A 21,869-nucleotide genomic window follows, 5' to 3' on the forward strand; every position below is an offset into this window, starting at 1 on the left:
TGAAATATAAATTCTATCCTGAAGGGAATTCTCTTCTCTGTCTAGTGCATTCTACTCTCCATATATACACCCATAGTGAAATATGTGCAGATTCGAAAAGTCTTCATAGGAACATGAGAGATCATTAATTTTGTATTATCTTGGTAAAATTGGGGGCGAGAAATTATTTATATTGTGGGCTCTGATTCAAGGTAGTTCAAGTTCCAAAGGATTTGAGTTTCAGCAAATGCTTACGAAGCCTCTGTTTTAAGAATTCCACATTCCTGGGCACCTGGGTGGGTCAGTGGGTTAAGTCTCTGCCTTCGGCTCAGGTCTTGATCTCAGGGTCCTGGGATCGAGCCCTCCATTAGAATCTCTGCTCAGCAGGGAGCCTGCTTTCCCTTCTCTCTCTCAATCTGCCTGCCTCTCTGCCTACTTGTGATCTCTCTGTCAAATAGATAAATAAAATCTTTAAAAAAAAAAAAAATTCCACATTACTCCCATTTACTTCTTTATGAGTTTGTCAGTTCCAACAGCAATATATGGCACTGGTAGTCTTGTTCTAAGAAGATGGTGAAATTATTTCTTTATGGTGGTGCTTAAAATAATTGTGTTTGAGTTCAGTGGGTTTTATAAATGTGGTAAAAAAAAAAGGTGTCTGAAATGGCACATCATTCTAATGACAGAGGGAGAGTTTTAGATGTAAGAGAACTGATGCTGACTATGTAAATATGTATTACAACGATCTTTGGGGATGCCTCAATGTTTGTGTGAGATTTTCACATGTTGTGCAATAGTGTTGTACCTCTCTCCAATCCCACTGGTTCTTCATGATAGTACAGTCATGTAAATAAAGCAGGTAAGTATAGTAGACTCAGAGATTTATGACCTGCCTCAAGTCTGCCTGTTCCAGCTCTTATTATTTATCAGCCCCACAGAAGCAGATTCCCTCTGCCAGAGGGTGTGCTTTCCACCAAATCTAGGATAATGCTTGGATCAGAAATGAGGGGCCAGGGGACAGACACAAATGGGAAGTTGAAGCTAACTTGCTGTTGGTGGCTGGTCAGCACATATTCATTTACTAAAGAGAGAGGAGAACATCTTTACCGTGAGACTACATGTGTAATGGGGCGCCTGGGGGGCTGGGTGGGTTAAAGCCTCTGCCCTCAGCTCAGGTCATGATCTCAGGGTCCTGGGATCAAGCCCCACATTGGGCTCTCTGCTCAGTGGGGAGCCTGCTTCCTCCTCTCTCTCTGCCTACTTGTGATCTCTGTCAAATAAATAAATAAAATATTTATAAAAAAAATACATGTGTAAGAGGGTTCTTTTTCTATGATCAACATTTCTTAGTCCTTGCTGCTTCTTTCGTTGCCTGAACAACTGTGTACGGAGAAATGAGCTAGACCCAAGCGAGCAGGGGCCATTTCCCTGACAGTGGATTCAAGCACGCGTAGACCTAGTTTTGAAAGTTCTTTGAAAATTCTCATAAAAGCAAAATGTCTAGGATTCTTAGTCTAAAGCCCTGAAGTAGGTGCCTTGGGTAATGAATGGAGACCACCAGGAAGTTGTCATTGAGACCCTGAAGTCTTTTAAGATAACGTGGGAGCTAGGAGAGCAGCAATTTTCCTTTCTTAAGGGATTTGTGAAGTTGCGTGCCTGGAAATTTATGCTTATTTAATTCTTGTTCAACAGCTTTCACAAAGTATATAATTTTAATGACTGCGCTTAGCTGTATTATATTAATTTTACAGAAAAAAAAAGTATAATTAACATGAACACTTAAACTGCATCCTGTATTTCTTAATTTGCCATCCTAAAAAATGTGGCTATTCTGATCACGACACCCTACCATTTGGTGGCAAGATACCATAATTACTGGAAATCATTGGATGAAAACAGGGAGATTCATGACTTTATCCTTACTGACACAAACTAAAAATGGATCACATGTTAAAAGATTAAAAAGTATGCTTAGATGTATTCCCAGTTTTGGTATTTCCTGGACAACCTTTGAATGCAAGGAGGTTCGGGGAATTTCTCAGTCTAATTTTCTATAAAATTAGAATCTTCATAATTGTCTTACATTACTCAGAAGGTTGTAAAGTTATAAAAAGAAGTTAAAGCATTATGAACACATCACATTAGTGGCTTATTTTTTCTTTTTCTTTTCTTTCTTTTTTTTTTTTTTTTTTTTTTTTTAAGATCAGAGATGTTGATCTGGTGTAATAGTACTGGCTTCCGTAATTTGTGCATCAGAAGAACTTGGGGAATTAGTTAAAATAGTTTCACAGCTTCACCCTCAGAGTCTATGATTCAGTACATTTGGAATGAAGCTGAAAATTTACATGTCTAACAAGTTCTGGAGGAGGCTAAAGCTGCTGGTCTGGAGACCACTTTGAAAACCACTTGCTCTGTGGGTGACTCTAATGCCAGATTTCTCAGCTTGGTGTCCCCGGTAGTGTGCCGGGAGATTCTGAAAACAAAATAAGAGAGGTATGACACATCTTTCCGAGGTGCTACCAGAACATTTGCAAAGCTATTTCATATCCTAAAGAAACAATGTTGATGTATTAGGGAATGAACCACAGAAACAGCATGACATAGTCTGTGAGAAACACTAAGCCTCCGAGTTGTTCCAAGTTTATAATTGCCTGCTTCTGCCTGTGAAAGCTGTCACCTAATATGACTGCCCAACTTCCTAGAGATTTTTCAAACATGTCCACCCAGACATCGTAAAATTAGAGGTTTCTGCAGGGCAAGTGCTGTGTCTTATTTATCTAACCTTGAATCCCTAGGTTCTAGTGTCATGTCTGGCAAAAACAGAGACTCCCACGATCTGTGTGGTCTTAGGCAAGATTTCTTGCAACCTGTCTTGTGTTTAGTTGCCCCATAAGGAAAATAAGAACAACGGGGAGATAATATTTTAAGTTGGGCCTGTAATATTGATTCAAGACAATATTTGATATTTATGTATTTATTTAATATTATGTATTTATTATTTATCAAATATATAGTAAATCTACTGAGAACTTACTGTGTACCACCCAAGCATTTAATTACCATAAATAGGCAAGTTGATGTAAGCCATTCCATACGAAATTCTTTGGGGGACCTGAGAATTTCACATATACCAGTTTGTAGTTCACTTCTTAATTAACTGCGTGGCTCACAGTTCAGAAAACACTGCTACAGAGGTTTTTATTCCTTTCAGAGGCAATGCCCGCCTGGGGGATATGCCAGCCAATAAAGGTAGGGTGAAGCATCCAGCCTACTTCAGGATTCTTTGTGGAAATTAAAGAGTCTACTGGATGCTTAGGATGGTCTAAATAACTAATCTTTTAGTATTTATATAGCAGCAACTGTATTCATTATTGATTTCCATTGATAAAAGCACACATTCATACAAGCTACACTCTAATTAGAGAGAGAATTACAAGTGCCTAATGCCTTCGTCCTACCGGAAAAATTACAATATATGGGTTTAAATATTTACAAAAGTAAAGTGTAAGCTGTTATCTTTGGCAGTTCTGCGGGCTCTCCTGGAGGCTTTTCACGGGGTTTGACCCCCTCTGGGTCCTACATTGTACTCACTGCTCCTTAGAATGCAGGTGCTAATTAACTTCTTAACACTTTTTGCAGAGCACTAAGAGCCCAGCCTTCTTAGCTCTCTGCCTTCTAAGGTGTCTCTTTGAGTTACCTACTAAAAAGAGGAGCGCTGCCCACGGGGAGTAGGTATTACTTTTGTAATTAAAAACTTGAAATAACATATAACTTTCAAAAGGGCATAAGCCCCTCTTCCTCTTCCCAACTCACAAACAGCTCTTTTCCTCGAGCTCCTGTGTGGTGCGGTGGGTTCCTTGTTTTCTCCTCTCATTCTGAGTTGGTTTCCAAGGGGTAGGACCTACGCCTCTCTCTGCACCTTAAACACTACTTCTCTGGGGATTCTGGCTCTGATGAAGGAATCATTCACCCAGAGCAGGATTCTTCTCAAACTGGACACCTTGCTCTGTTTTCTGTTTGATAGTTTCAAAATATGTCCAGTGATCGTCTCTTCACATTCTGATTCTCAAATAGCAGCTAAGTTCTGGATTTTTTTTTTAAGTCCTATAGGAATAATATAGTACATATCACATAGTGCATAGTACACAGTATGGTACATATTCCGCAGTACCTAGGGCGTGAATCACTCGAGAGTGCATCATTCCTGCCATCTGCTGCCAGTCAGAGTCAGCTTAGGATTGTTAAGTCCCACATCTCTTGGTTATGGGAACCCATGACAGTGACCTAAACATTTTAGTTTTGTTCTTTTCTTTTCTTTTCCCTTTTTTTTCTTCTCTTTTTTCCTTTCCTTTCCTTTCTTTTCTTTCCTTTCTTTTTTGAAACAGTATTTTCCTTTGGTTGTTTTCATTTTGTATAGCCAATTTTATCTTCTTTTTCTTTTTTTCTCTATTTTAAGGTTTGCTATTATAACTATTACCAATGATATTCTAAATGTTTTTATTTGTTTATCATTCATTTATTCATTTCTGTATTTATTTACGTGTGTGTGTGTGTGTGTGTGTGTATTTATTTTTGAGTGAGAGAGCAAGCAAGGATGGAGAAGCAGAGGGAGAGGGAGAGAAAATCTTAAACAGGCTCCATGTCCACTGTGGAGCCCAACACAGAGCTTGATCTCAGGACGCTGAGATCATGACCTGAGTCAAAATCACGAGTTGGACGCCCAACCGACTGAGCCACCCAGGTGCTCCTCTAAATGTTTTTTAAATAGGTATTCATTTATTCTGTCAGTATGTCGCAAAAACAAACAAACAAACAAACACCACAAGCAAACAAAAAAAACTTGCTCATGTTTTGGATTCTTTCTCTAAGATAACTTGAAAGAGGTGGAATTACTAACTCAGATGTTTGACTACATCTATATATCTAATCTACATTTATGTATCTGCTTACCAATTATCTATCTCCCTACTTATCTCTGTATTAATCTTTTATTCCCCTTAGTATACTAACAATGGGGGTAGTTGCTATTTTAATTATGCAACAAATGTCCATATGGAAAACACGTGTAATTGAGCAGATGAATGAATTGAAAACAAACATTTATTGGGTACCTATTTATTCTTATCCTTTCTCAGGAAGCTAGAAGTCATTTAAATATAAGTTTTAGGGTCTATGTGAAACCTAAATGAGATAATCTAGTCAAGTAAATACTTGGGCCAGAAATATAGTGGTTTCTTTGTATTTCATGGTAATGATCATTATCTAACTAAAAGAAAAGATGAATATTTGGAAGTAAGAAAGGGCCAATGACAACGAATGGGAAATAAAGAAGTTAAAATGATGTGAAATTCTCTAGAAATTCATGGATTTTCCCCTTTATGCTTTTCGTTTGAAGGAATGTCATGATGAAGTTTGTATTTAATGACCATCCAGATTCCTAATTATTTTCCTGGGGAATCTGGAGAGCCACTATAGGTAGCTGCACATTCTATATGAAATAGTGTTTTGAAAATATTTCTCTGGAGGATTTAAAAACAAGAAAAGCTCAGATTCCACTGCTTTTAGACATATCCCAGTGCTCCTCATTTCACATATTTATACTCAAACATGTACAAAATCCTTGCTGCCACATTTTTCTTTCTGCCTAGAGAACAGCTGTAAAGATATTAATTGTGCTTCAGTTATAAATGGATTGCCAAAAGGGACAGAACGGGTTGTGTATCTCATCAGCATGCCCTGTCTGGTATAAATAATGAGACAGGAACTTGGTAAATTGGAAATTTGTGATAAAAACGAGATGTGATATTATAAAGTCCCACCAGTTCCTTCTTTGAACACATTGATTTTTAAGGCATTCTGCAGGACTGCTAAATCAATGATTGCCTGTCACAAAATGTTGGTTAAAGGGGCTCTATTACTGGGGTCAACTACAAATTAGCCCAAAGGGTAAACACAAAGGTAGTATAAATGTTAAAAAGAAAAAAGTCATAGAGATTGTAAAACAGAGTTGGAAAGGCACAGCTGTAAGAAAATGTATACAGTTATTTCTCCCATTCTACCTAAGATTCTTAACTATGCTAAGTAGGAAGCACTGAAGAGTGGAAATATAACTGAATTGAATGAGGTACTTTATCACTTCAGTTATTTTTGAAACAGAGTTGGGATTTTCTTTGATGTTTCTTCAAATTCTCTGTGTCTTTCAAATCTGCTGATTTTCACATTTATCTTTTGTGAGCACCTCACAAAGCTACTATTTCCCAGCACGATATCATGATTAAAATTTAAACAAGCCTAAGAAAAATTATTGATATTTCCAAATGTCTTATACAAATAAATTGATGCAATTTGACTTGTTTCTTAAATAAAACCCAATTTTGGAAGAGGTCTTAATTTAATGTGATAAAAATCTGGGAATAGAATAAAAAAAAAAAATCACCTAACTTAAGGTCAGTATTCTGAAATCACAAAATACACTTGTCATCGAGCTACCTGCCATGTCATGTCATTAGGGGAGGTTGCATCTCCATACCTCCAGTCCTTCTTACACCTTTCGCTAGGAGCCAGTCTCCTCTGCACACACACTACTTCTTGACCTAAATTATAGCCTGTGCAGTGAAGTTTCTTTCTGTGACTCTCCTCATTAGGCTGTGAGCCCTCCTCAAAGACCATGGAAGACCCGTATTCATTTTTGAAATCTCAGGGCCGAGCATGGTTTGATGGTGTCCAACAACCAATAAACATCAACGGAGTAAGGAAAAGGAACTAAGGAAGGAAGAATAAAGAGAGAGAAGGATACAAACAAAAAGAGAATAACACGAAAAATTAATTCGGTTTCCTCCTACTGTTCTGTTGGACTGTTTAAAGGTATGGTCCATGTCAGATTCAGCATTCCATCTTCAGGGCCAGAAGCATAGAAGCATAATCAGTTTTTCTCTGTCTTGCCCCCTCTCCCTCTTTGTTCCTCTTTCCATCCTCTCAGTTTGAAAAATACTCAAGATGTTGGCAGATTCTTAATCATTTTTTTGGTAAACTCAATGCCTAGTCTTTCACGTATTCTTTTATTTTTGCCAAGACTTTAATTAAGGCAGGTAGAATTTTCGATACATTTTTCCCCCAGCTCTCTCCCGGGCATGCATGTATCCAGGTCTCACTACATTCTTCTAGTATTTGTGTTTCCATGCTACAGTCTGCTTATTTCATGTGACCACATTTAACTTCTTCACGTACAACTGTAGAAATCTATTTTTTTCTCACACATCTTTTAATATGATCTGGAGGAAAGAAAACAGGCTCTTAACTACCATCCAGGAGTTCCTTCATCCAGGAATGAGCTGATAGCATCAGATCTACAAAGGATATGGCTAGGAATTGACCTGGGTTGACTTGAGTTCAAGTCTGATGGTTAATTTTCTTTAAGGTGAAGTCTTCTTGCCAAAGCTGGTTACTTGTAAGGATCATATGTGTGTGAATTTCTTACTTGTATGGTTAGGTTTCCGACCTACGGATGATCTTGACTATTTCTGTTAAGGTGTTGGAATTTCATTGTTGAGCTGTCTGGGTTTAAGGAAAGAAAAAAAGTGAGTTAGAATAGTATCTCTTCACTTACTGACTCTCTGCCTTAATACATGTATTTAGCTTTGTTGAGTGTTGTTCCCCACGCTTTTGAGTGTCTTAGAGTCAACAGTATCAACATAAGTATATCTGGAGTGTAAAAATGAGTGAGGAATAGTAAAGGACACTGCGTAGAAAGCATGTAGCTCCTAGTTGCAGATAATTTAAAGTCTCACTGTCCTTGTCCCAACTGGAATATGAAAATAGGACCAGTGATAGCTTATTTATTTATTTATTTGTCTAACTCTGTTAGGTTGAAAGTCGATGTGTTTATAAAAAGTAAAATTTAATTTAAAATATACTACTACCAGAATATAGGTATGCCTCCCCCCCTTTTTTAATACAGTAAAAGAAGTGATGGTTTTGGGTCAGGTAGAACTGGACCTGTATGTCCACTTCTTAAATTAAGAAATGGTGATATTCTGTGTCTTAGTCATTCAGGGCTGATATAACAAATGATCACAGACCAGGTAATAATTAGTGCTTATTTCTCATAGTTCTGTAGGCTGGGAAGTCCAAGATCATGGTGCCAGCAGATGCAGTATCTGTGAGAACCTACTTCCTAGTTTGCAAGTGGCTGCCTTCTTGCCATGTCTTCACAAAGTGGAAAACAGAGAGAGAGAGAGGTTGAGACAGAGGAACTGGCTCTTTTGTTTCTTATGAGGACACTAATCCCATTATGAAGGGCCACCATCATAACCTGATTACTTCCCAAAAGTCCCATCTCCTAATACTATGCCACTGGGGGTTAGGATTTCTACCTATAAATTTGGGAGGAATGCAAAAATGAAGTTCATAGTAGCTTGTTGGTGATTTTTTTCTCCCATAGGGATTAAAGAACTTCTCTATTTAATGGTAGTGGAACATTAAGCAAGAGTGGCTCAGGTTCAAGAAATGCTTTCTTGAGTCATTTTCTTAGAGTAGAATTTCCTTAAACACATTCTGGCAAGATAGGCAGAGAGTCCTTGTTCTTTGTGAATCATAGGGAAATCCAGAAAGATCTACTCATGAGAGAAAGGTCTACCAGACTTCCAGCTCCAGCAGCATGAAAGGAGAGGTTAGCTTTCCTCTACCTTCTTCCATTCTCTCCCCTCACCCATCTCTCCAACCCTGGCCACTGCTGCTGCATTTTACTGTCAGATGATTTTGTTGATTCATGCTTGAATTGAATCTCCTAGTCCAGTTCTTTGCCAGAACTATGCTTGCCCTGCCCAGAATGTAGCTTTGGGGCTACTCATTCCCTCCATGATGAGCTAGACTTTGATGCCCGATTTTGAGACCTGAACTCTTAGAGATTTGCTTTCATGGTTGTGACTGCAGCCTTCCTCAATGAAGGATTGTTAAACCCAAAGAGGCTTCACTTTGTCACCCACAGAACGTTGCATCATTGCCTTTCCTCCTTTTCCCTGGTAAAAACACTTTCCACCTTATTGCCCCTCAAATGAAGTCTTCAGACCATTGGTACTTCTACAGGAAATTTTCTTGAGCTCATATAAGGGTTTGATGTCATACTAACTTTTGTTTATAGCCACAGGAGTGGGCCGATCTTTGGGAAGAAAAGAGCCTGACTTCCCTCCTAAGAGGAGGAAAAATCCCTACTGTTTCTTTTCTAATAAATTTAAAATATGAAAATAAGACAAAACAATGAAAGCAACAAATCGTTCAAAATATCAGCAGATCAACCTACTCTTAATCTTTGAATGTGTCTTCCTAAAGAAAATAACCATGCATTCAATTAGTCATTTATCTATTTGACAAATATTTATATCACTTTCTGAGATGCTGGAGAGAAAAATAAAAACATTAGGCTGTGTTCTTTGCAGTTGAAGATCTAAAATTCAGAAACAGTGAAACAGATACGAAGGCGGGAAACCTCCATCACTGGTTTTAAATACAGGTTTTATCCCTTTTTGTTTGAATGGAGATCATCTTTACAGATGCTCAAAGGCTTGTTGCAAAGATTAAAAGAATAAATATTTTGTACCAGGCATTGTTCTTAGTGCTGGTACCATTAGGAAATGTAGAAGTATGCCTATGCTATGCACTAAGGATGAGGCCACATTACAGAGGAATGGGTTAATTCTGGAGAGGAGGTTTAGATGGGAAAGTTGAGAGAATAGGAATGAATATTGTTTTCAAGCAGCTTTCACTCTGCAAGGGAAAAATCTGTACCCACTGTACTTTATATATGAAGGGAAGTAATGCCCCCAAAGAAGTCAAATGAAGTATTTTTAGAGTGCAGAAGCGGTAACAGTTCAGCTTGGGGACAACTAATTCTTGAACCCGAGTGTGAAGGAGATAGGTAGATATGTTGGGGAGTCATAGGAATGTACTTACTTGAGTTTGGGGGAGACAAAAAAACGTTGGGAGAATTAGAAGCCTTTGGAGTAAAAGAATGTGTAAACCCTATTCTAACATTCTGTTTTCCCAAGATAAGCTCTGAATTTATTATCAACCTCTTTCATGGGGATTTCTTGATCTGCAGCCCTCCCCTCTGAACTTTGACTCAGCATCATCCTTGTTCTTAAATGTAATCTTAATATTTATGCCCCCGCCTCCCAGAAACCTTGCTTTCTCTATGTAGCTGCCCCTCCCGTGTTACTCAGCACCATTCTTTCCCCACAGCACTGTATCACATCATTTGTCACTCATCCCGTTATTTTCTGGCCTCCCACTGGTCTGCCCTTCAAAAAAGCAAGAATCTTCTAACTGTAAGGTCTCTTGGGTGCCTAAAAGAAGGCTTGGCACTTAGTAGAAGCTCAGTAAAAATATACTGTGATAACCAAGGGCCCAAATAGGCAGTAAACCCAACTGTCTTCCATTTTAACTACAGACTTCATGGATAGTGGCACATATAGAATGACATATTTTGGGTAACTTAGTTCCTATCTTTTTAAAACTATTCTTGAAACCAAAGGTCTCTAATGATTGCCCAGTTAAGCCTGTTTTTGTCTAAGACTTTGCCTTCTCAATAGCTCAATTCATTTGGCCAGGTATGACATTTGATAAGAGAGTTAAGCATTTAGTCTTTCAGTTTGGGGGGTGGGGAGTAACCATGTGAGGTGATGGAAGTCTTGATTAATTTCATTGCAGTAACCATTTCACAATGTCTGCAGGATACCAAACCATCACGTTGTGTACCAATTTAAATATGTTACAATTTTTTTGTCAGTTACATGTCAGCAAAGGTGGGGGGGGTGGAAAGGAAGGGATTGTAGTCACAACCACAGTACTGCCATTTTTAAGTGTCTTGGCTTTTAACGAGAGAATTCAACTCCTTCTACAAGAATAAAAAATGAGCAGCCACTGGAGTGGTTATAATTTTATTCTCACGCCTTTTAAACTCAAATTCATCCTTCATCAAACATACATAAAGTTGCGTGCCATAGAGAGCCAGAGGTGCAGATCCACACAGTGTCCCCCACCCAGGGACTACTGACCATCATCCACAGGGAGCAGACTCAGAATATGAAATGGGCGGTATTCCCTTTCTTATATTAGGAAACCGAGTCTCATAGGTGTTGAGGAAAAAGAAAAATCCTTGGAGTGTACATCATGCCGACGACTTCTGGAAATACATTTAACAAAGGTTTGCAGTTTCCTGCAGTACAGTGAAACCATGTGAAAACGTGCTAAAATGAACTTCAAACACTCTTGGGACAGAAACTCTGACTGCTGCACTTTCTTGTGCCCCTCCAAGTCTAACTTGGAGCTCAGCCCACAGTACCTACTATGCTAATAGCCTTTGTATGAGTGAATGAATGAGTTCATGTAATAAAATACAATGAAGGAAGCCTCCACCTACCGCAGTCCTAACACTTTGTAGAAGGCATCCGTGGAACCCCTGGTAGCTTAATTTTGCAAGGTCAGGATGGAAATAGCTGCCGGTCTAAAGCATAATGATACCAGTGTACTTCTTAGGTATTTATAGGATTTCATTCCATAGGTAACGGATTAGCAAAGGCTTGATCGCTGGGAATAGGCAGCTTAAGGAAAAAAAAAATATTTTTTTGGGTCCCATTGTGTTATAAGAGTCATTCTGATTCTGAAAAGGTTTATTTATGCACACAGAACTGTAAAACAGACAGCTTATTAGTTTTCACAACCAGACTTCCAACCGTCCTCATTATCTGTTTGCAAAAGCAGTGGGTAGGCCACCATCCTGCTCCTGTTTGTGAGAAATGCAGAAGGTACTTTTCTCCCGTGCATAGTAAACATGGCTGCGATTTTACAGTTACACATTTTCATACAATATTTTCCACTTCTCTCACGCGACGCACGTTACAGATGTTCACTGGAATGATGCAGGGGTGAATGGAAGACATCTGTGCGCTCGAACGCATTTTCTGAAGTGTTTAATTGTTCCGGAAAGTTTCGGGCTCATTTTATAAACACAATGTTAAGTGTGTATGGATGTTTCATTAAGTTACAAAACTGTTTATACCTCTAAATGCTCCAGAATAAAATATGGAAATGGAATTTTATTTCCCCAGTTTATGTCCCGAATCGTAGAGCCAGAGAAATGACAGGATGCATTTCCGTGTTGTCCGTCCGCCTGACTGCAGTTAAGAATCTGTCCCTGTTCCCATAATAAATTCAATTTGGAGCATGTAGAATTTGGCAGCAACATTTTACTACAGGCTGAGAGCTGGCACATGAGAAGAACACCCAGTGAGCAATGGTTAGGCCTTTGCAAAAGATGATGGAGGGGAAAGAGATTGTTTAGGATTTCATTGTGTGATACAGGTCTTAAAGACTGGTTTGTGAAATGAAAGGGCAAACCCAGGCTGCCTTTGCCTCCTGCTAATTGGCTTCTATAAATTGCAGGATTGGGCACCAAAAAAGAGAAGGGTTTCATCTTCTGTTGTCACCCTGCCCATAGCTTCCCCAGTTAACCAATAGTTGTTCTTAGAAGGAAGCAGTTCTTAGAAGGAAGTAAAATCCTGTCTTCCTGCTTACAGATGGTATATCTCACTGTTTCCCTCAGAGGTTGGTTGAGAAAGAATTCTCCATATATAGGGTTAAAAAACGCAAGCCGTACATTCTACTGATCCATGGTTAACCCTCCTCACCCTCCAAAGATCCCCAAAGGCTTCCCTTGGAGGTTTGGATACTTGACCTGTGTCTTCTATAACGAAACAGCAAAGCTGAACGACGAAAATACCACTGGTAGGAGTTAGGACATCTTTGCACTGGGAGGATTTGCCTGAGGCCCTTCAGGAGAGAGTAGGGTTGATGGTCCGTTGGGGAGATGTCAGGAAAACTACACTGGCTGCCTGCAATTATTCTGAGCTTTTCTGTAAGCATGTCAGGTCTGTGTTCTGTTGTTACTTGGGGGTGGGTGGGGGTTGAGGGACAAATAAAACAAAAAACAAAAAAACCCTCTAGACGTTGCATGCCAGTCATGTACAGAGGCATCCCAGAACATGTTTCTATAAAAGTAAAAAATAATGGATTTGGCATAACACACTTAAAACATCCAGGGCCAGATGCTTCAGCTTCTAGTAAGTGATAATTTAAACGTCAACAAGTTATGCGGGCCTTAAGAAATTATTGCTCGGCTAGTCAACAACCAAAAAAGGTTGTCATGGCAACACCTGTGTCCCCACTACCTCTTGCGTTGCCTAGGACTTGGGAGAATGAGCCAGGAGGATGAGGGAAGGTGGGCTGAGGGTTTAGTTTTATTAAAATAACGAATGCATGCTGCATCATTGCTGTGACCCCTTAGGCCTCTGATCTTTGGAATGTGTGAATGTTTAAGACATTTGGGGACGATAATGCCAGATACTCTGTCCACGGATGGTACACACTGAACTTGGATCAGGGTAGCCAGAAGGTCAAATCAAAAGTTGGAAGATGGAAGCAAGAGGCCAAGAACATAGGCCTTTGAATTTCAGTGATTGCCGAGGTTCTGCTGCTTTATTTTCCCACCTGCTAACAGAATGCTTATTCTCTGAGAATGTATTGCAAATGACTCTTTGCAAATGGGGTTTGTGTTCTTCTCATCATAAGAGTTTTAGCTTTTCCAGTGTGCACATTTTCACGCTGCACCAAACCTTTGTTTTCCTGCTCAGGGTGTCAGCCCCAGCATTTTTCTTTCTGAATAATGTGCAGAATTGGTGTGCTGACTTGCTCATAAAAAAGTACAGTCTAGCTAACAGAGCTGCACTACCTAAACCCAACATCTTATTTTCCCGAAGGCCTTTCATCTTAGTTTGTCAGCAAACTGGAACCTCTAACCTGACAGTGTAAAATTTCTGATGGTTAATATTGCTTGTAGTGTCTGCTGTCATTATAGGGGAAGATGTGTGGGTCCTGCTGCTAATGGGAGGGAATCTTCAGGTGTAGCAGGAGGCAAATGATACCACAAGCCCTCTGTTAATTAAAATTCAAGCACACACTGGCGAATCTCACTTAACCAAGAAACTAAACGCAGAATAATGGGCTTATTAAAAGCAGAATTCACCTTGGAATTGACGTATTCCTACTTGAATTGATACTAGCAGGATGCATTGTGGTGACAGGGATCATTTTTGTTGACAACAGCTGGAAATACAACAGCTATATTATTATAATTAGGATCAGCATCAAGTTGGATCATAATAGGGGCTTTCTTGGAGAAATGGCACAGTGTCAAATTTATAGTCACTAGCTAAATGAGTCTCTTGTATCCTCGACAAAGGGACAAAAACAGTTCCAAATGAAAACACAAACAGAGAATCCTGTTGTTATATTTCCTGGGTATTACGCAGGGCCCTATTTATCACACACCAACACTTGCTGCTTTGAAGAAACATTATCCTGCAAGGTTTACACTTTTCAATTTGCCTCTGTGGTCTGCATTCTGCATGCATTTCCATGGAGAAGCCTACACCACAGCTTGACTAGAAATCTTTTCTGCTGCAAGATTAACCTCAAAGTATCCATTTTCCCCCCCTCTGGGTAATCACTTGACAAATGCATGCCCAAACCCTCTGCACACATCTATTCCAGGGTACAGGTGCATCAACACCCTGAATCACTATTAGGAGAAATATTGTCCTTGACGGGAAGTAGTACTGCCTTTTCATTTCCAGACGTCTTGAGTTGAAGGATGCGGATTTCCCGGGAAGCCAAGCATCAGGCAGAAAGATCATGGATGAGGTTGTGGGTAAAAGCTTGCCTTTGCTGTGCTGCATTGCCTGGCAGAGTAGTTCATCTTGGCAGGAGTGCGGGATTTGCATGGGCTGAGAGATACGGCATTCATTAGAATGACACCTACCCAAATAACATCGAGGAACTTGTGCTGGTGACTTGCCCAGTGCCTGGCCTTGTGCTTGCTACATCAAAGCCCATTTTATTTTTGAGCCCAAAGCAAATTTATACCACAGAGGAAACTGTCTGAAAGGAGATGAACTAGATGGGAGAAAGCGAGATTCTGTGTGTGTGTGTGTTTGTGTGTGTGTGTGTTTGTGTGTATTTTCTAATACACATAATGTGCATATAAATACAGGGTCAGTAAGCTCCCAGAAGTATCAAATGTCAATGACTCTTTATTAATTTTTCTATAACTTATTATATTTCATTATGTCAACAAGCCTAGGAGTTAGCAGTTACTATCACATTACTTTTTACAGGTTAGAAAACCAAAGCTTAGAAAAGTATTGTTACTTTGGCCAAGGACACAGGACTCATAGAAGTTGAAGATGGATATAAAACAAGTGCCCTAGGGTTGCCTGGGTAGCTCAGTCAGTCGAACGTCTGACTCTTGATTTCAGCCTGGGTCGGCTCAGGTTGTGAGCAGGGTTCTGGGTAGAATTGGGCCCCACATTGGGTTCTGTGCTCTGTGCAGTATCTTCTTGTCCCTCTCACTCTGCTGCCCTGCCATGATAAATCAATAAATAAAATTAAAAAAAATTAATAATACAAGTGTCCTGGTTAAAGACAATATGACTCCAAACATATCTTCTTAGTCATTTGTCTCTTCTTAATATTATCTCATTTGATTCTTACACAGAACTTTGAGATGTGCAAAGTAAAAAATGGTTGTCTTTGTATGTGTTAAAAAAAAAAAAAGAAAAAAGAAAAAAAGCTGAATCACAGAGCCTGGAAATGATGGAAACCTGGCCCATGACTCCTGCCTCAGTGTTTTGTAATGTGGTAGGACAATAACATCAAGTTACAGTAATTGGTGACCATAGGATCATCATCAGTCTTGTAAGCTTCCTAGGATATAACCCCAACTTCCATTTAAGGCGAAGTAATCCCCATGGGTGTTTATACAATTTGAATAGTTGAAAGAAAAAATGCTTCATATATAAACAAATCTGACGAACTCTTCAAAGTAATTAATGTTTCTGGGAGGGAAGAATGAAGTGAAAAGTTAACAGTGTCCAGGACCCGCTAACGGTTGTTCTGAACTTCGGCTTTGACTAAGAGTTGCCTGAGAAGATTTTTAAAAATACTCCCATCCCCGTCTTGCCACCCTGTAGATCGGAAAGATTCCCCGAAGATACTGATATTCATCAACCTAGATTCTAAAACGTAGGCAGAGTTGATGTCATAGGCTTCAGACGTGGTCATTTGTGTGCTAAACCTCTACGTATGTTGTTTGGTTTAACCCTCACAATAATTCGGATATGTATTGTAGATTTGAAGTTGGAGGCTAAGGCAGGTTAAATGATCAGCCCAAAGAGATGGGTAATTAATTGTTTCAGCGTAGATTGGAAGCATTCCATCTGCAAAACGGTGACCCACGCGTTCCTCTGCCCAATCATATCCACGGCGCACATATACGCAGTGATTCTGTCATTCAGAAATCTGTTTGATTTATTTATTTTGTCTCTGTGAAGGCATTTCTCAATTTAAGTTACCCACTAGCAGATAATTTTCGTGATGATAGGAATCTCTATTTGTTCACCTCTTTGTCTCCAGGGCCTAGGTAGTGAGTGACTAGAACAGAATACTCACCCTCATTACCTTAACATCACACTTGACTTTATTTTTCTGATAATGTGTTATCTCATTATGGGGGAAAGATGTTTCTCCTAAAAAAATGTTAAACATGCAAATCAGCTCAATCGAGCAAAACAGATGTTTTGTGCTCTTCTCCATGGAAGAGTTCACCCTTTCTCACCAGTCTCTGAACTATGAGCTCTCAGGAACTCCTGAGTCATTTTCTTACTCTTCATTCTTTTTTTCTTTAACTTTATCTTTTTCAGAAAAATTGCAGAGAGTTCTGTATACCCCTCACCCAGTTTTTTTTGAACATCTTATGGAACCTTAGTGCCAGGATGAAAACAAGAAAATGAACATCGAGATCCATATTTATTGAAAACAAGAAAATGAGCATCGAGATCTATATTTATTGTTAAGGTTTTATCACCCCCTAACTGGACTACTGCTGTAACGTCTTAACAATCTGATCTAACCTTCAGTGTTCTCTGGCTCCACTTAAATCTGGGGGCACTGATAGAGGAGAGCCCACATCATGGGTTTGGGTCTCTAACTGAAGTATCATCTCTGTTTCCTGCAGGTTAAGCCAACACTCCCCATCTTGGGATTCAAAGGACTCCTGCATTTTGTGCTCCAAAGTTAGCTTGATGATTGATTTTTCCAGTCATTATTTCCTCTTAAAATTTACTTATTTCCCTTTCTTCCTCTTACTTGGAAGGTTTTCCTCCAATTCTTCTCATTCCCACATGATATTCAAATAACTACAAATATTGTACTTTCCTGTGTGCATCTCTACCAGCTAGCTGACGAGTTATTTGTAAGAGCGAGTCTTCTTTTTTTTTTTTTTTTTGCTTTGACATTGTTCCCAGTGTCTGATGGAATGTGGAATGTATTATACAACTGACATTAGGTGCTCTTTCTTTCTTTCTTTCTTTTTCTAACTGTAGATTTTGTAGAACCTCTGAATCATCCTTCTGAGTAGAAATTTCCAATTTTACAAAACTATCAGCTGCTCAGCAAACATTATTACTACATTTTCCTGTATAGTGACCATAATTCAAACCCTTGAAAGTATTTTGATTGGCACGATCTTGCAAAAGCTCTATCCTACTTCGGTAGACAGGGAGGTCTGCTGCTCAGATCCACCCCTACCTCTATGCCCTTTGGGTGGAAAAACACTCTTCCCCTGTGCTGCTTGAGAGTGCTGATTTTTGGCATCTCAGGGCTGATGATCACCCAGCCAAGGAGAGCTGCCTGGCCCAAGGCCAAGGCTCTATTCTTAGAGGGGTTCCTACATCCAGTAACTGGTCAGTACTGGATCTAATGGTCTGGCACCATTTCCTCGGTGACCATCCCATTGGTAGGTTGTGCAGTGGAGTCTGTGACTGCAAAATGCATCACAGCCCACAGCTCCTTCTACCCAATATGGACCTGTTCACCCCCCACAGATATCATTTAAAGAGAACTCCCCAATAAAAATTCTGCAAGAAATCTATGTCAGAGTCTACTTGTTAGGGAACTCATCTCGGACACTTTACTATTTGTCATTCAATCCTCAGATTATTCACATGCCCATTCACTCAGTTATTAATATTTTGATAATTATTATGTATCTGACACTTACTGGATGGGGGACACTGCCTCTGCCCTCAGAGACCTGGAAGCCCGTTACCGCACCAGACATCTCCAGTTTCTCCCAGTTCCAGCACGTCCCAGAATTTCACAGAGTCTCTCAGACTACTTTGCCTTTACTTATGCTTGACTTACTGCTTGGAATTCCTTCCCTGCCCTTTCTCCAGGTTAAACTCTACCTGTCTTTAATAATGTAACTCAAATGCAGTGTCTCTCAGGAAGTGGTCCCTGACCCCACCCTGTCTGCAGAGTAAATGAGAGATCCAAACATGGCACTATGGCATTCAGCTGATTTCTGTATGCATGTGCATCTGTCCCCTCCTCTAACCTTCCACCACCAAATGGTATACTTCCCAAATGTAGATTTTATCTTCCTCTATATACTTCACATCAGGCGAGCTATAGGTGGACAATGGCTGAATGGATGAGTGAATAACAAATGGAAAATGAATCTGAAAATAAAGGTTTGACTCTGTTATCCATAAGGCCTAATTTCCTAAACATGCAGATTAATTGGTGGTTCCAATCTCAATTTATATTCTGAGGAATTCAATGAAATGGGTAAAATATTCCTCTGATATTTTTGTGCAGTTTTTTTTTTAGCAGTCATTTTTTTTTTTCAGGTATATTGTAGTTGTATTTCGGCAAAACTTAAATGCTACATATTGTATCATATTATTAACCTGGTGTTTCTTGTTTCTTTGATATGTTTCCTTTTCATATTCTCCAAGCCCACACGAGTCTGAAAGGTATCTTTAAAATGAAAACTACAAAGGATTCTTGAGTAATATAGATTCTAAAAGGGTTATCTTTATATAGTACTCCAACCTGGCAGTACTCTTCTTTTTAAAGACTTGGATATTTTTGAAGTTATGACAGAGTAGTTTATCTCCACATTTTTGAAGAGATTTCTTTTTTTTTTTTCTTTATTCCCACACATGGATTTCTGTATGATATGCTTGGCAAAATTTAGCTCTTGGCAAAGAATAATGTGTTAATTATTATCTTTTTCTCTCCCTCTTCTTTCTTTTCTTTTCTCTTTCTTTCTCTCTCTCTCTCTCTTTTTTAGGTACGTCTGTCACTAATGTAACAGCTACTGATGCTGATGACCCAGTTTATGGAAACAGTGCAAAGTTGGTTTATAGTATCTTGGAAGGGCAGCCTTATTTTTCCATTGAGCCTGAGACAGGTTTGTGGCCTAAATTTTGAATTCTATTTACCATGTTATTGCTTCAGGGAAACGCTTTTCTTGGGATTTGGATTATGAAATGTTATGGTTAAGTACTTCACTGCCTGTATCAATAATATTTGAATGTGTTATTTCTGTGCAGTGTGTGGTACATGGCAACCCAACAATCATTTTGATACCGATTACAACAAATTTCAGACCCTTTGTAGAATATCACCTGTTTAACAGATGGCCTGGCACCATTTTTCATCCTGGGGCAGGGCAGCGGGGAAGGCACTTATACATCAGGCACACTGAAATACCGGATTTAAGAATATAGTCAGTTGCTTATTGGCTGTGTGATGCTTGGCAAGTGACATTTATAGATCTTTTTAAGTTTCAACTCCCCTGTTTATAAACTGGGTATGGGTATGGTATCTACTTGCTAGAATTATGATGATGATTAATCAAGTAATACACATCAACCATATATAGTCCATGACTTGTGGTAATCTTTCAATGGATGGATACCACTAGATTTGCTATTAGATTCCTTACTCATAAATCAGGATCCTGGGACACCTGGGTGGCTCAGTTGGTTAAGTGGCTGCCTTCGGCTCAGGTCATGATCCTGGGATCGAGTCCCACATCGGGCTCCTTGCTCGGCGGAGAGCCTGCTTCTCCCTCTGCCGCTGCCTGCCACTCTGTCTGCCTGTGCTGGCATGCTCTCTCTCTCTCTCTGACAAATAAATAAATAAAATATTTAATAAATAAATAAATCGGGATCCTGATGTCTACCCACTAGAGTTCTTTATGGAGATCATAGTAATAGTAGTAATAGTAGTTGTAGTATTGCCGGTATTAAACCCAGTCAATGTCCTGAATCTGGTGGTATAGACTTTAGAAATCATTAAGTTATTTAAAGGAAAAAAAGCAAAACCTTTTTTTTTTAACTGACGAGGAAGATAATTTCATAAAATTATAGTTTTTGCAAGTTTTCTTCCTATTGTTTAACAATGTATTAAAAGAGTAAGGCCACTTTCCCAGACTTTCTATAATCCTGTGGGATTTTTGGTGGTACATATTGAAAAATATGAATTTTTATTTTGTATCTCTGGTTTAGTCTGCAGATTTCCAAATTGAAAAATTCAGTATACAGCTGCATATACATATAAGTTCTTCAATTCATGAGTTTTCAGTATTATTGAGATAAATTTCCATGTCTTACCATTAAGTCAATTATTAATTAAATTAAAAATTTAAAGCCTCTCTTTGCTTTTTTTAATTCAAAGAGTAAAATCCTCATGCATTTAAAAGTGAGAAAAAGTACGTTTATATATAAATAGGTCATGGCTTGAAATTGAATTTAGATTTAGAAACAGGAAAGAACACTTCTAAAACACATTAATTAGGGGCATAATTACATATTCTTCCTCAGTGAAGAAGGAAGTCTGTCATAAACTTCATCTCCTTTGGGTCCCTTGATGACCCTAGGGGAAGTGACAGAGAAGATAGTCAGCTAAGAGAGAGAGACAGAGAGAGACAGAGAGAAGTCTGGACATGTCCTCTTGGCTAATGTCACAGTGACCGAATTGGGAACAGACATGGGACTCATACCCTGGTCCTTAATTTCAAAGTCGTCTTTGAACTTCACTTTCCCTAGGTACTAACTATGGTATGAGGGCTTCTGTAGAACGGAAATTGTTGATTGCTTAAGTAGAGTTAAATCATTTTCTCCTTTGCTCTTTGCCTATTTCTTCACTTGGATCTTTTTGTTCACCAGGCCCAGGGTAATCCGACAAAAATTAATTCAGCATTCACTGTGTTCTAGGCATTGAATTAAATATAAGGAGAAAAATTCACAAAGGCTAATGTCAGCCTGCGAATATCTCAAAATCCATTTTGGAAGACAGGCTTTTGCTTTCAACATAGACACAAGGAAGCATGGTGATACCATTTAAATAATTGATATATCAAAAATAAATTGATTTGAGGTGTAGATAATAAAAACCCCCTACTACGTCAGAGAATTTGGGTACTTGAAAATATCTCATTGACATGTACGTCAATATATGTTTTATTGACATATATTGCCATTTGCTTAATCAAATGTCAGCCACATTTAATATTTGCATTTTTACCCAGCGTCGTGAGTATCTGTCTCAAATACATTTATTTGAGCTTTATCATTTCTAATATGAAAGATACAAAATCATATGGTTTATATTTTAGGAGGTGAATTCTGATATTATTGTGGGAAATGTAATAGGGAGAAATGATATGATACTTGAAGAATATATATAGTAATTGTTTAAATATTGGTTGAGTGAAGTTCTGATTTTTAGTTAAAGCAGATACAATGCAAGGAAATAGAGGTTAAATCAAAAAAATAAAAAATCAGCCCAGGTTCTTTTTTTGTAACATAAATATGGACAAGTGAATTATAAATATTTTTGTGTAAATGCCTTCATAATTATACTTGTGTGTGTTCAAATGGAAGGAGCGTAAGTTGTTCCTAAAGAATCTAAATTTTACTCTATCTGTG

At 38.8% G+C, this 21,869-nt stretch overlaps 1 protein-coding gene across 2 annotated transcripts in view; it reads left to right on the plus strand.

Annotated features, from left to right (window-relative positions):
• Positions 1–21,869, plus strand: part of CDH8 (cadherin 8) — a 380,375-nt gene that overhangs the window by 149,542 nt on the left and 208,964 nt on the right. The window contains exon 4 of one of the 2 annotated variants that reach the window (XM_044256018.1): positions 19,226–19,345. The exons of the other annotated variant lie outside the window; for it this stretch is intronic. Within the exon in view, the coding sequence (XP_044111953.1) occupies positions 19,226–19,345 (120 nt within the window). The remainder of the gene's footprint in view (positions 1–19,225; positions 19,346–21,869) is intronic. 2 annotated transcript variants of the gene reach the window in all.

The sequence above is a fragment of the Neovison vison genome, chromosome 7 (assembly GCF_020171115.1).
Source record: "Neovison vison isolate M4711 chromosome 7, ASM_NN_V1, whole genome shotgun sequence".
Classification (NCBI taxonomy): domain Eukaryota; kingdom Metazoa; phylum Chordata; class Mammalia; order Carnivora; family Mustelidae; genus Neogale; species Neogale vison.